The sequence below is a fragment of the Cricetulus griseus genome, assembly GCF_003668045.3.
Source record: "Cricetulus griseus strain 17A/GY chromosome 1 unlocalized genomic scaffold, alternate assembly CriGri-PICRH-1.0 chr1_0, whole genome shotgun sequence".
Lineage (NCBI taxonomy): Eukaryota > Metazoa > Chordata > Mammalia > Rodentia > Cricetidae > Cricetulus > Cricetulus griseus.
In genome coordinates, this window is record NW_023276806.1 from 87,562,655 (window position 1) to 87,578,216 (window position 15,562).

Below are 15,562 nucleotides of genomic sequence, written 5' to 3' on the forward strand. Positions count from 1 at the left end.
ATTGTGGCACAATCAATCATTCATTCATGTAATCAATCAGTGCAATAAATTTTTAAAAATGAATTAACAAAAACACATGTGAAATGAAGTACCAATAAAGCTCGTCAGTTAAAACAGAGTACTGCTTGTGTGGTGGCTCGAGTCGGTTATCCAAGCTCTTTGGAGAATGAGGCAGGCAAATTCGAGACCAGCTTGAGCTACTGAGAATGCCAAACATACATAGTAAACTACAAATCCCTCCATTCCTTGCGTCGTTGTACAATCACGTGATTTAAGGAATGCGGAAGTCTTGTTTGTGTGCCCAATCGTGCCTCGAGGCTTGTGTATCGGGGGCAGGCTGGCCAATCCCTGAGCAGCGTGCCCTGCGGAGTCCCGCCTCCGCGTTGCGCTGACGGGTCGCAGGCGGATTCGCGGCTCGGGCGGACACGCGGCTCTCTGTGCCCTCTTGGTTTTCCTGCTCCCGGCCTCCGGTCTTCAACTCCACCATGGCTCCTAAAGGCGGCTCCAAGCAGCAGTCCGAGGAGGACCTGCTTCTTCAGGATTTCAGCCGCAACCTGTCGGCCAAGTCGTCGGCGCTGTTCTTCGGGAACGCGTTCATCGTGTCTGCCATCCCCATCTGTGAGCTGCCGGCGGGCCGGCGGGCGGGCGGGCGGCCGGCGGCGGGGACGTGGCGGACCCGGTGGGAGGCCGGAGGCCGCGGGGAGGCCGGCGGTCCAGGATCGGGAGCGGCGTCCCCGGGAAGTCATTCATGGCGTGCATTTGAGCCGCGCGCGGGTTCTGCCCGGGGTTCTGTTGTTGGTACACGCGTGTCGCCACCTGTCCTTCCCCACACAACTGTTGTTTGAATGAGCCAGATGAGAGACCTTATCCCTGAATTAGCAGCGTGACCGGTGGCGAACCTCACCCCTGAGCATCCTTTTGAGTTGCAGAATGACAGAAGTTAGGCCAGAGGTCAGAGGTCAGCGATCAGCCTTGTTTAGGATTTAATAACCCCGAGAGAGCAACTCTAACTTCTCGTTTGAATGGGAACCTGCAGACCAGGCAGGCCAAGGCGGTTTTCAAGCTCAGGGCATCCGAGTTTCTGTCTCCTGGGCCACACTGTTGCAGCCCAGACACAGCCCAAACGTATTTTCTTATTTAGGCCTTGTAAAAACTCAGCGTGCAGTGAATGTGGTGTGCAGCCCCCCTGCTTCACTGGCTTGAGAAAGCATTGTTTTGATTTCAGAGAGTAGCCACGTCAGCAAGTAAATCAATGCTTTGGGACAGCATTTGATATAAAGTGGCTGTATTAGGCACTTTATATCATGTAGTATAATAGTACCCCATGAATGAAATTTGAATTACTTGTGACTTTTTTTTTTAATTTCCAGTTTTGTCTCAAGTTACCTGATGAAGAAATCTTTAGACTAGTCATACCCCCACAACCCAACTTTATGAACCAGAAAAGCCCTGAACTGAGACTAACCCTGATTATTGGGTATGCACTTCTAGTGAAGTTGCCTAGTTTGGGTGGGATTTACTAACATTTGGCTATAATTAGTCTGGCAGGCTTGTGTAATTTGGTAGTAATGTTTGTTCCCTTTTGTGTCCTTTTCTTTCTTTTGTGTCCTTTTCTTTCAGGGTTGTATTGGCGAATATGGCATATGGATCTTATTCAGTCTGCTGTTCTCTACAGTGTGATGACATTAGTAAGCACTTACTTGGTAGCCTTTGCATACAAGAATGTAAAGTTTGTCCTGAAGCACAAGTAAGTACATTTGTCAAGAGTACCGGTGATACACTGCATACTTTATGGTAGAGTGAGTGTCTTCTTATAGTTTGAAACGTGTGTGTGTGTGTGTGTGTGTGTGTGTGTGTGTGTGTGTGTGTGTTTGTGTTGTGCGCGCACGCTAGTGTGTATTGTGGGAAGAAGGCAAATTGATACCTGGAGAATTAATAGTCCCTTGAGCTGTCAGACACTTTAGTGGAAATAGGTGTCCAGGGTGGAATTCGAATATTTAAGCAGTAGTTTGTAATCACTGGTTTCATCAGAAAAACAAAATCTACAAAATGAATTAATGTTAGAAGAAACTCAATGGAGTTCTTTCTAGAAATTGTTCTGGGCTGTCCATTTACTAATTTTGGAAGCAACTTTTTTTAAAATTAAATTATGTGCATTGGTATGAAGGAGTCTGATCCCCTGGAACTGGAGTTACAGATAGTGGTGAACTGCCATGTGGGTGCTGGGAATTGAATCCTGGTCCTCTTAAAGTGCTCTTAGCCACTGAGCCATCTCTCCAGCCCCATTGGAAGCAACTTAAAAAAAGATTCTCTGACATTTTCAATGCCAGCTACATTGTTTTTAATTTTATAAGAGTATTCCCTGTAGGAGATAACAGTATTTCTTGAATTTCAAGATTGCATGTATTATAAGACAAATTATTATTATTATTATTATTATTATTATTATTATTATTACTACTATTATTATCATCATCATTATTATTATTTTGGTTTTTTTGAGACAAGGTTTCTCTGTGTATCTCTGGCTGTTCTGGAACTAGGTCTTGTAGACCAGGCTGGTCTCAAACTCACAGAGATCTGTCTGCCTCTGCCACTTGAGTTCTGGGACTAAAGGCGTACGCTACCACCACCTGACTGACAAATTATTTTAATAACTTTTGGAGAAGAAAACCCAAGTTTTACCTCAGTATATTTTTATGCTATAAGCACTTGTATACTCTGCTTTCTTAGAAATAAAACAGGAGAGCGTAGACTTATAATAATTAGAATATTTATTTGTTTATTTGAGCTGGGGATTATGTAGCCCAGGCTGATCTTGTGAATAGTGTTGGGATTATAGGCATAAGCAGCCACACTAGCTGTAATTTATTATTTTAGAGTGCTGTGGTCCTCTGGGAGGCACAGTATGAATTAATATTTAGTTTGAAAAGATGTTCTTGAGTTGCTTTCATATACACTTTTGGAGTAGCAGGATACTCTCTGGTTTATTCAATAGCACCTTCTGGATTTGGCTTTTTTTATAAGAAATTCTTTTATGATTTACTTTTTGTTTTTGAAGTGGGTGTGGTGTGGTGTGTGTTTGTATAAATGATTGGGGGCAGAAAAAAGTGTTAGATCCCCTGGAGCTTGAATTATACATAGTTCTGAACCACCTGAAATGGGTGGTGGAAACTGAACTCAGGTTCTCTGCAAGAGCAGTACGTGCTCTTAATTCCTGAGCCATCTCTCTGAAACTTCTAAAGTAATTTTTAAAAGGCAGTAGGAATTTTGAGCTTAAACATGCTATGTATTTAACCTTCCTCTTTTCTTTTTTTCCCCCCATTTCCCATTGTATCCACACTTGATTAGAAATTTTTTGTTTGGATTGATGTAGCAGTCCCCATCTGGTCATTTGAAACAAAAACATAGGGCCTCCTCTGACAGGCAGTCTAAAGCTATTTGATGATACTTTTTCTCCCTTATATCATCCATATTTGATGGGATAAAATTATACATATAGATGAGAGACTAGAGAGATGGCTCAGTGGTTAAGTGGCTGCTCTTGCAGAGGACTCAGTTTAAATTTCCAGCACTTACGTGGTGACATACAACTGTTTGCAACTCCAGTTCTAGGGAATCTGATGCTTTCTGGCCTCTGTGGGCACCAGGCATGTCTCTGGTGCACAGACTTATGTGCAGGCCAAATAATAATAATAATAATAATAATGATAATAATTCAAAGATCACATATTTTAGCCAAAAGGCTGGGAAGTAACATATTCCTCTTTATCTGTCATTTTTATTTTGTTAACTATCTTAACACACCATGGTGTGTTATGTTTTGTCTTTTTTTTTTTTCTAATACAGTAATACCAAAAATCTTTTCAGGTTCTTAGAATCAAAGTCATCTGTGTCCTTCCTCTGAAGACTAACCTTCAGAGTTAGATTTAGCCTTCTTGTCATCTTTGAATGTGTCTTGAGTGCATTTCCATTCAGGATTCCCCTGCTTTCTATTTTTACATGTCTGTTATTTCAAGACTCAGAAAACCGTTCCAGAGAATTCTACCTGACTTTGATCATTCCTTTGTTGTCTTTGAGGTAGGCTCTTGTAGTTGACAAGGAATTGGTGGCATATTATGATTTCAGTTAGCAGGGTTTTATTTATGAGATGTGCTAGTAGTGGTCTAAGCAGCTGCTGTCTTGGGCATATAAAGGTTTGGCTTCATGATTAGTCTGCAAGACCAGCAGACTAATCAAGCTCATCTCTGTCATCCTTCTGTTAGGCAACCTCTTTGCCACCTACCATTTCAAGATTCAGCTCATTATGTCCTCTACTCTCCTGGGCTATGTTTTTATGGGACATGGATGTCTGGATAGAGACTCCATCAGAAATTCTTATATGGCTGTCCTTTAATCCCTTTGTAGCTCAGCCCCTTTGGTGTTGAGCTTTGTTACTTACTCTGAATGCCACTCACTGTTTATGCTTATCTTTTTACTTGAGTCCTACTCTAGGCTTCTTGAGGTCAAGTGCTATGTCTTTTGCTTTATAGCTCTCAGAATGGTTAATGATACATTTTAGTTTAGTAAAATTTCACTGGATTCAATAAAGAGGATTGATGACTTAGTAGACTCCTAAGTAGAATTTGCTTCAGTCATAGTTTTGAGGCATTGTAGCTCACATAGAAACTATAGATACAGGGCTTGTGACATGGCTCAGTGAGTAAACGAACTTGCCATACAAGCTCCGAATTTGGTTCTTAGAAACCACAATGAAAAGAGAGAACCCCAAGTCCCCAAAGTTGTCCTCTGGCCTCTACATGTTCCTACTCATAGGAGTCCTAAAATAAAACCATTATAATTTTACATGATTAGTAAGGCTTACAGACTCAATGAGAGCATGAGTGCTTATAGGGTGTGGTGATAGGGGAGATAGCGTCAGAGTCAACAACTCTAGATTCTGTTACTCTTAATTGTGTTGTCTTGGGTTATATATTTTTCGTCTATATTTTTGACTCCAGGGGTGTAAGATAAGGATTCTAATAGTAACTCAGAAGCAGGGAAGGTGAACTAGGATCACTGTGTGATATGTTGTTAAACATGGCATCCAGCATGTAATAATATATTTTGTTCAAGGTTGGCATGAAAACCTTTAGGAATTATTTCTTAGAAAGGGGTCATGATTTAAATAGAGTTTGTAAAGACATTTAAGTATTTTGTTTTAAGAAATTAAGTGTATGTGTGTGTGTGTGTGTGTGTGTGTGTGTGTGTGTGTGTGTGTGTGTTTCCCCCTGAAAGGTTCTGATGTAGTGTTGGAAAAAAAAAAAAAAAGAGTAAAAATAGTTGCCATGAGCTATCTCAGTGTGCTGGGTGCCTGGGGGGACTTGTCTTGTTGGAAACTGACAGAGTGAGATATATTTTCTAGCAGACTTAAGACATCTGATACTGGAGAGGACCTCTTTTTTGAGTAAACCTGGTGGTGGTTGAGTCTCTAGTTGGTAAATAATAGAATGCTAGATCTAGAAGAGAAGTTGGTTGTCTGGTCCAGGGTCTTTCATGTAGATTTGTCTTGCAGATAGTCTGTAGAGCATCGTACAGGTAAATAATTCTTTTGAAGACTTATGTTTTTGAGTTAGGCAACTACGAGTATGTGTATGTTTGTTTTGATGTTTAGCTATGGACCATTTGTCCATTCCCATCTCTTTGGAAGTTTTATTTAGAGAAAAGGGGCCTGAAATTAGTTCAGGAAATTGTTCTTTGTTTGCTAGAGAGGCTAAGAGAGGAATCTCTCCTTCAAGAACCCAGCTTCTCAGGAATGAAAGAAATAGCCAAAAAGGTGATTTTTATGGAATGAAATCATGTGAGCTTGGGTCTTTGGAATAAAATTGTACTCTGGAGGGTCTTAAATAGCTGATCCCTTAACCAATCTATTTTTCTTAGCTTTACTTCCCTTGGGTTATTAATTTGAGGTCATAATGTTAAAAGGTAATGATAACCCTTTAAAAACATATATATTCATTGATGTTTACTTTTTATCAGTGTCAATTCTAACTGTTCTTGAGTGAAAGCTGGAGATGGAGGCTTGGGAAAATCAGCCAGGCTGCTCACCTTGCATCTAGACTCTAGATTCTAGAGGCTCTCAAGGTTGAATGAATGATCTTGGGTGTTCTCTTGGAGTCTATCTCCAGTTTTCTTTGATATGCTGACCAGAACTAAACACCCGTGTGGTAATGGAAGTCTGAGGACTTGAACACAGTGAACAGCCTTCTGTCTGTTTTCTATCCTGTTGGGTTGTTGTGTTGAATTCTTTCATAGTGGGAGCACTGTGGGGTTGCCAGTTACTCCATGAAAGTTTTCATGTTGTCATTACTACTTTCTTTGGTAGGGCTAACTGTAGATCTCACTCTGTGAAAAATACACTATGTTGAAGATAATTGTCTTAGTCTATGGGTGGCTATGTATATTTTATTATTTAAATTTACCTCTTTACTAATATCTCCACCTGATAAAATTCATTTGTAGATTTTTGTTGTTGTTGTTTTGATCTGTATAATTTTTTGAGACTAGACAGCATGTAGCTGAGGCTAACCTTGAACTCCTGAACCTTGTGCTTCTACTTCCAAGAACTGGGATTACAGGCATTTGCTATCATGTCCAGTCAATGAGTATGCTTTTTTCACCACCTCCCCACACTCCCAAATAAGATCTGGAGATTCTGATGAGTTCTTGATCAAACTGTCTGTCTGACTCAGTGTTAACTCAAACCAGTGGCTAATTTAACTATAAGTGTTACGGTCAGCCTCTGACCATGCTCTGTTATTTCTTTTAAATAAAATTGTCCTTTGGGATGGAGTTACAAGCATAACTTTAAGATCCTACAGTTATTTTTCTTCATGTATTAAATCAAGATGTCTAGTCTGTATTCTACTTGGAATTGAATCACATCAGTAAAAAACATCCTGTGAACTTAAGGAAATAAAATGTAATCACAATGAATTGTGCTAATAGCATTTGACTCATTAAATATCCCAGCTTTGGAAAATGTTCCTTTTCAAGCAGAAATCAAATCCTATAACTAAGAAACCTTATCTTGAGTGTTTCCTGAACTTCTCTTAGGCTTGTACAGTGTAATAAGTTTGGGACTTTCTGTCCAGTTGACTTTCTTGAAATGTAAAGTATCATTCAGTTGCCAATATAAAATGGGAGTACAGAGTGTTTTTCGACACTGATTTTCATCTCTAGAGCATGTGGAAACCTTTTTCTTTCTGTGTTTTCTTTCAGAGTAGCACAGAAGAGGGAGGATGCTGTTTCCAAAGAAGTGACTCGAAAACTTTCTGAAGCTGATAACAGAAAAATGTCTCGGAAGGAGAAAGATGAAAGGTTAAACTGTGTGTCTGTGTGTGTGTGTACACACGTGTATATGTATGTGTGTGCATTACAAGCCAGAAGGTGGTGTCAGGTATTTCTTCCATCACTCTCCACTGTGTTCTTTCTCTTGCTGAACCAGGAGCAACCCACAGAGGTTGGTGGCCAGCAGGCCCTGGTGAACGTGTCTCCTCTTGGAGCTGGGGTTACAGAGTGCACGAGACCATGCCCAGCTTCTCCATGGCTGCTGGGTTCTGAACTGTGTGTGCTCATTGTGTTTGCTCTGCAAGTACTCTTTAATCTGTCTTTCCACCCCCTTGGCTCCTTATTTAAAGTGTTAGTTATAAGTTATAAAACTTGGGAGAAAATAAGTTTTTGAATTCTCATTAAAGATGGTAGATGTTGGGATTGTATAAGTAGTAGCAACGGTGATAGCAATAGCTGACATTTGTTGAGTTTTTATTGCCACTAGAGCCTTATCTTTGAGCTATATTCAGCTGATTTGCTCTAAAGAGTTAGGTGTACATATGCAACATGATTCCTGCATTTATGGCTCAAAGCTCGTCACTGAAGTGGGGAGAGGGAGATTGTAAGAACCAGAAGAACAGGACATTTGCTATGAGATTCTGTTTTACTAGAAATGTCAGAGAAGTCACACTCATGAACTCTCACCTGCATAGATGTCTGCATGTGACCTGAACAAGGAAGAGGAAGACGTTAATGGACAGTGATGTGGAAAGGGAAAGCTTATGAGGCCTCAAGCCTACACAAAGAACTGAGGCAATTAGGAATGCTGAGATGGGGAGAAATAGTCTCTTCAGAGCACACCAATTGGTTATCTACTACCAAATGGTCAGCTCTGAACACACACACACACACACACACACACACACACACACACACACACACACACACACACACACACATATAACGGACTCTATTTACCTGCAAGGGAAACAAGGTCCAGAAAGCTTAGTAACTTGGCTGTTGCTACATAGATCCATGGTAATACAGGCTGTCTGACTTGAGAGCTTATACCAGTAACTAACTGTTCTGCTGGAATTTAGGAAGCAACAGCGTTTCTGTGTCCTTGTATGCCACTTTACTGATGGGTAGTACATTAACATTTTTTAGTAGTTGTGAGTCTAAATTCCCCAGGGTGTGCATGTCGTATATGGACACTGAATGCAGTGACTGGGGAAAGAAAGGGCTGGGTTTGTCCTCTGTTGCCTGAGTTTGTGGTGCTGTTTGCATTCCCCCCCCCCATTTTTCCCCCCTTTTGGCCAGCTGCTCTTAGAAGATTTCTTAAAGAATCCATCAGTATGAAGTGCCTAAGCCCCAAACTGATCAAGTAATTGGTGCATAAGAGTTTACCAGCATGGTTGTTTTCATGGATCTTAAGCTTTATCGAGATGCTATGTGGGACAAGATGTTACTTCACTTCCCCCCAAAAAGACTTTGTTTGGGCCTTGCAGAGTAATGCAATTTTTTAAGATTGGAAACTATTTAAAACGACAAAAAGGTGTTTAAACAACGACCTTGGAATTAGCTCCAGCATTTGAGCATTGTATTTGCTTTTGAGTTCCCAAGTGTGTGTGAGGTCATGTTGTCTTCACTCTGATGTGAAGTGGCATGGCATTCGAGCCCTGCAGAAAAGCAGTCTTCCTGGCACTAGCCTGTGGAAGGACTTTATCAAGTAGACCCTGGTTGAAAGAACACTAACCTAGTGAACAAAGCTTCTGCAGTGGTTTGTAAGGCACCAAACATGAACAAAATTATTATCTTCTGTGGACACTTTATTAAAACTGAGGATATGATATTAAAGTCATGGCAGTGAAGGCCTTTTATAGGTTTGGCTGCATACCTCTTTGGTGGCATAATTTTGAGTAGAAATAAAAGTTATAGAATCTGTAGCCCTAAAACCCCTTTTGCTGAATTATATAGGACAATATTTCAAAGTAATTGACACAGCTGTCAAGGTTTTGGAGGTGGCCATATTGGAAATGGCAAACAGCTCTCTCTTGCCTATTGCAGACTTGTCCAGTCTACTCTGTGTATTGGTTTTTTGATCTGGGAAGATTTTGATCAGAATCTTTCTCGTGCTGAGAAAGTCATGCAGGTAGTCATTAGCAGTGAGTCAGAACAGAACTTGGAGTGAAACCTTTGCCATCTGTTGACTTAGCTATTCAAAGTGTGTCAGGTGGATGTGTAAAGTGCAGATTATAAAATTCCTCTTGTCACCAGTAGAAATGAGTGCTGTTAGTATTTCTTTCACAGAAATAGTTTTACCTGGGTCTAGCCTCAGTTGATCTGGATAACAGATCAGAGATTCAGATTTGGTAAGTTGCTATTAGAGGATAAGCTGCTTCCAAGAGATTTGGTGTAAGAAAAAGTGCAACATCTTGTGTCTCCCTCCAGGCTTCATTTATAGCCGTTCAGGCTCAGGCATGTATCTGTCCTGCCACTCGCCCCAGGATGGAAATAAGCAGTGGCTAGTTAGAGATTCTTTGAGTTTTGGAGGTGTAACTGTTACTTACTGATTTCCTGAAATTCTTTTGTCTGTATTATCTGCTTGTAACAGTTGCTGTTTGGTCTTTCCTTTTCTTCTGTTTTAGTAAGCTGTCCCTGAAGAATGATTCTTTGGGAGGTATTCTTTCAAGCTAAATTTTCTACCAATGAAGCCTTGGTAGAACCATTGGTAATGATACATTTGGGTTTTTAAAATTATTTTAAAATAAGCAGTGTGTGGGTAGACTAGACATGTTTTGAAGACATTCAGATGGTTCTGACTTGTATACCCTAGTGTAACATCGTGGACTGGTTGATCAGACTTCCATCTCAGTTGTTTTGGAGGTGATTCTGTTTCAGGTCATGGCAGGAAGAGAGTTAGGGAGACCTGCTCAGATGTCACTGGGACGATTTAATCAGCAGAGTAAAAGCATGCCATAGCTCATTGGGTCTTATGCCAGAGTCAAAAATAGCTGTGTTGATTCTGAGTATTTTTTAGCATTCAGGTACATTGGGCCTGTGTGCCTTTCTGTGCTTGATTTCCTTAGAGCAGTGTAAGAGTGGTAAAATGTATTTCTTCCAGTTTAGATTTACATTTACTCTTCTTTGAAATCAGAATGTTTTTAGTTGTTGGCTATATTTTAATGTAATGTTCTTCCTGTTTCCCAAAGTAGAGTAAGTTTATTAAGTTATGTTTGTAAAAATCAAGGAAGTTAAAACATCAGTGTTATTAGAGACTACAAATTGCTCATGGTGAGGATAGGTGATTATACCCTCATTTTAGCCCTAATAGCTGAGCTTCCTGAATTTGGATTAGAGCACATGATAAGTAGCAGTCCCTGTGGGGTGGCTTGGGGGGCTCTGTATTATCGGATCACACTTGGATGTCTTCCCAGGAGGACAAAGCATCTAGAGTTGCAGTTCTTAATCTTTTTGATGATGATTCCACAGTGAAGCAGCATTTCACCTTTTAACCAAAGATAGTGATTTGTACATACATACAAATGTTTCAGAAAACAGTAATTACCACACTGTGTGTGGTGGATTCTCAGTATTTTTTTTTTTTTTCCCTGTTGCGTTAAAGAAGAAAAGCAAGTCTCAACCCACTTGCTTAATTTCTCTGGGCCTTTGAACAACTTACTTCATTTCATACCCTACCAATGGATCACAGTCTACTTTACAAAATAAAAAATGACTTTGCAAAGTTAATTAGCCAAGTGAAATGAGATCTGCCTTAATCAAAAGCTTTCTGAAACACCCTCTTGGCTGATTTGGAGAGATAAAAGACAGATAAATGTAGAAGCAATTGAAATAGATTTAAAAGTAAGAATTTTATAGAAGTTAAAAACAACCATCCTAAAAATCATGTAGATTCCTTCTTTGAAAGGAATGGCAGCTGACTGGTGAGATGGTGGCTAGCTTTGTTCTTGGCATTATCCCTTTAAGATGTGAAACTAAAGGCTGAAGCCCATAGATTAGAAATCCTTAAGCTAGGATGTAGCCAGAGAAGCTAAAGCCAAAGAAGCCCAGGCCATAGCAACCATTGAGACTGAGTTTCAAGTGCAGACCTAACCAAGAGTATCAATTTTTTGACCTGTGATAAGACATCCTCTATAAATGTGTTAGGCCACATCCATAGCAGTCCTGGGACTCTTAAATAAAGACACATATTTTAGGTGCTTATAAAATCATGCCAGTTGCAATTAATGCCTTTCCCTTCTACTGTAGCCTTGGCTGTTTGGGAAAATGGCAACACACCCAGCAACTGTTATTTGCCATCAACAAGGAAAACAGAATTCAGTGAAAGAACGGTGATAATTTGCTCTAAATTTAACACTGCAAATACATTGTTAGCCTTGAACACAAGAAAAAGTTTGTCTTGTAATGAAGGAGAACCATTTGGTATTTAAAGTATTTGGTGATATTTATAAACTTGTTTAACTTGTTTTTGTATCTATAGAATCTTGTGGAAGAAGAATGAGGTTGCTGATTATGAAGCCACAACATTTTCCATCTTCTATAACAACACTCTGTTCCTGGTTTTGGTCATTGTTGCTTCCTTCTTTATACTGAAGAACTTCAATCCCACAGTGTATCCTTTAAAAAGTTTTCAGAAGCCTATAAACAGTAATTTGTTTTATTTTTAAGCCATCTGGTCTGTTAGTGGAAACAAAAACTCCTCAGAGCTAGCTAAATAGTACTAACTTTAGGAAGGTATCTATGGACTTAGAACTTAAAAAGTTTCTGGCTTGCCTTACTGTTTAAGTCTGTAAGTTAGTTTTATGGTAAGTGGCAAGTGTAATAAAGCAATCTTACACTGTGTGTATAACTTTGTCCACTTTCCTGTTTAAAAGGAGTCAAAGTCAGAGTAAATGAATGTGCTGTCTTCACTAGCTCCTTTGTGCGCATCTGCTGGCTTTGGGCGTTAGGTGGATGGCCGAGGTAGTTACAGATGGCAGGCACAGTTTATGTATTCATAGTGTTCAAGATGTTTTTAAATTGAGCTTTGACCAAGAATCATTTGTCTTTTATTAAAGGAATTTTTTTATTAAAGGTGTTATCCAGGAAAATGCAGCCAAACTTGTAACAATCAGAGGTTATGGTGTAATGAAATATCAGATACCTTCCAGCTCACGGCTTTTGGGAATACTGGTGGGCCTTGCCAGAATGGTTTGCTCAAAGAGTCTGTAAAGAGCCAGGAACTTTCCAAACCACTTTGCCTTGTAGGCCAACAATAGCAGGACTGTGACATGAGGCTTTTTGCCCTTGACAGTTTGTGTCTGATGTTGTTTGACCAGCTCTTCTCATTAGGGTTTAAGTGGAACTAAGATTTGTTCTTTGTGATTGTTATTTCTTCTGGGTTTGACTCAAGTGTCTTTTCAGTATAGAAACACATTGCATATGAGTACTTTTCATGTTTTGTAGCCTTCCAGACAGTGAAACTACACACACATTCTTGTGTCAATAAGGAAAGGCTCTTTTATTTTTGAAAATTTGGTTTTGGGTTCTCACTTTTTCCTTAACATTATCTTCTTGCAGGAACTACATTTTGTCTATAAGTGCTTCATCTGGACTCATCGCTCTCCTCTCTACTGGCTCCAAGTAGACTGTGGAGCTTGGCCCCCTGCCTTTGTATCTATGGGTGGCCTGTGGTGTATGGAAAAGTAACAGGGTGGCCAGGTTGGGAGACACACAAGATGTTTTTATAGTCTGGAGTTTGAGGGTTTAAAAATGCAATAGAATGTAATACAGTGTTTGTTTATTGGCTCTTTTTGACAGATTGTTGAAATTAAATGAGTTGAAAGGGAAACTCAGAGTACCGGGACATTTATTAAATGGCAAGAAGTCTTGCAATGTGTTCTAATCACAAGAGAAGAAAATAACTTGTTTCCTACATCTGTCAGAGGTCATGGTAACCTGGACTGAGCTGTTATTATTTATAATAGGAGGAAGAAGTTAATGACTAGTTCTCTATGTTCCAAGCACAATATTACAACTTTTGACTGTAAATCTCAGAGTGAATCCTCTTCCCAAGGGATTAAACAGAAGTCTCTGAGTTTGTAATTTATAATAACTCAAAAACATGGCCTCTCCAACTTGAGGGAGAGAAACTTGCAGTTGATTTTTTTCTTTTTTTTTAGGAAAGGCAGCCAAGGTAGTAACCTAAAAATAGTACCCAGCCTATGAGTGTTGGCCTGTGAAGCTACAGCACACACTGTTCAGCTGTATGGCTTTGGCCCTGGGCTGCCAGGGAGGTCAGCTTGACCCTGCCATATTGGTTTGATGTGTGAAGTCACTAGAATCATTGTTTTCTGTGACCAGGCTCTCAGCACTATAGGCAGAATATTAAGTGAGAAAGCACTTCTTTCCTGGTTATTGACACATGAGAGACCAGAAGAATTTTTTGTGAACTTAGTCCTGGAATTCAGTGAACTCTCCAAGGAATTTACAGTGGTTTAAAAGGGTTGTCAGCTTTTTTTTTTTTTTTTTTTTTAAATGAGGACTCTAATAAATTTGTTCCCCTTTGCCCAGGGTTCCTGTCAATTGTGAACAAATGCTGATCACAGTCTTTTGAGGCCTAGCTAAGAGCAGCCTCAGGTTGTGTCCCCACCCCCCAAATATGTGCCGATTCTGTGGGCCATGACTTCCACATTCGGATAACTTTACACTTTTGATCATTGGCTTCATATTGCTATTCGCTGTTCACCACACCCGGGGACTTCCTATAAATGGCACCTCAAAGGGAAGTATTCCTAATGTTTAGTTTCTACTTGTAAACTTTTGAGGATTTTGAAGATGTGTTCACCAGGAGTTGAACTATTTCTGTGCTGGTAGATGTTTGGATGGTCTGCATTAAGTACTTAGGGAAGGTCAGAGGAGTGCCTTTGTACAGTCACCTTACTTCTCTTTGTTGGCATTGAATCATCTTACAGTGCTTCTGGAAGTGCCCAGTTCTTTTCTGTGCTGCACTGTTACCTGAGTACCCTCACCACGTAATGTGGAATAGTAGGAAATGAGAAGAGATTCAGTGCAAGGTACATTTGGGTAACACACGAGGTAGGGTGTTTTGTTCTCCTGTTTTAAACAGTATTTAGCTGGTAACAGTTTGTGTACCTAATAAAATAATTCAATACATCATCAAATTATTAGTAAAGCTGGGTCAAGCACCTTCTAAGTGGCTGCTGCAAACTTGCCACTAGGTGGCAGTGCCTATGTAGATGGAAAGAAAGTCACCACTATTATTTGACAATATTGTCAGCAGCTCAGGAATGGTGAAATAGAGGTGCCAGCCTCAAAGTTTTAATTCTTTTGAATTTTTAGCCAAAAGTTAGCCGGGAGAGTAATTGTGTAGTTTATTTCTGTCTTGAATGTTTCCTACAGCTGTCTTTGTTTTTAACTCCAAAATGACTCTATGCTACCAGACTAGTTTCTGTTTATGCAGTCATATAGCCAGATCATCAGCTCCCTTTAAGGATTAAATGTATCAATCTTTTACACTTAGAAATGTGGACCCTGATCCCTAATCTCTTCTCCATCATGGAATGTGGCAAATAGAGTTAAGAAGTGCTGAGTAAGAGGTGCATGACAGTAAAATCCTAAGGCAGGATTTTTATATTAAAAGGACCCCATATATGTAACACCAGTAAAACAGGTCACTCAATGTGCTTGCATGTTTTTTTTTTTTTTTTTTTCCAATATCTGTGATCGGTAGACTTAGTGTTCAGCATTTTCATTTCTTGATATACTCATTTATAACTCAATAGAAGTCTTGTATCTCAATTTATAACTTGTCCTGTTTGGTATATTGTTTTAACTTGGGAAGGATAATTTGAAACAGGATTTGAAGTTAATTGAAATAATGGAAGTTGAATTTATACTCAACATTCTTATGAAAAGTCGTTTTTAACAAGTATGATTAAACTTTGTTTTTAAAAATGTGTTTTTTTCTGCAATTCTTCATGCAAACCATGTGAGTATCTTAATTACATGTTTTATATTAACTATCAGTTGAAGTTACTGCTCACTTGTCTATGAGGTAGTGACAGACACTGCACAGTTAAAGGGCAGTCAGGTCCCTGGTGTAGTGTGCTGACATGTGCCTTCTGTGCCTGCTGTTGATGTGGCTTTTTCGTCTGTCAGGCATTGCAGGTTCTGCGGACACTAAGAAAGGGTTTGTCTGTATGTACATATGTGCATGTGTGTGGAAATG

At 39.7% G+C, this 15,562-nt stretch overlaps 1 protein-coding gene across 1 annotated transcript; it reads left to right on the top strand.

Annotated features, from left to right (window-relative positions):
• Positions 1-402: 402 nt before the first annotated feature.
• On the top strand, positions 403-15,290 carry Ssr3 (signal sequence receptor subunit 3). The gene is made up of 5 exons (XM_027391731.2): positions 403-618; positions 1,621-1,747; positions 7,261-7,359; positions 11,813-11,944; positions 12,892-15,290. Exons 1-5 carry the CDS (start codon positions 486-488, stop codon positions 12,956-12,958), a joined length of 558 nt encoding a protein of 185 aa, XP_027247532.1. The 5' UTR covers positions 403-485; the 3' UTR covers positions 12,959-15,290.
• The last annotated feature ends 272 nt before the right edge of the window (positions 15,291-15,562 follow it).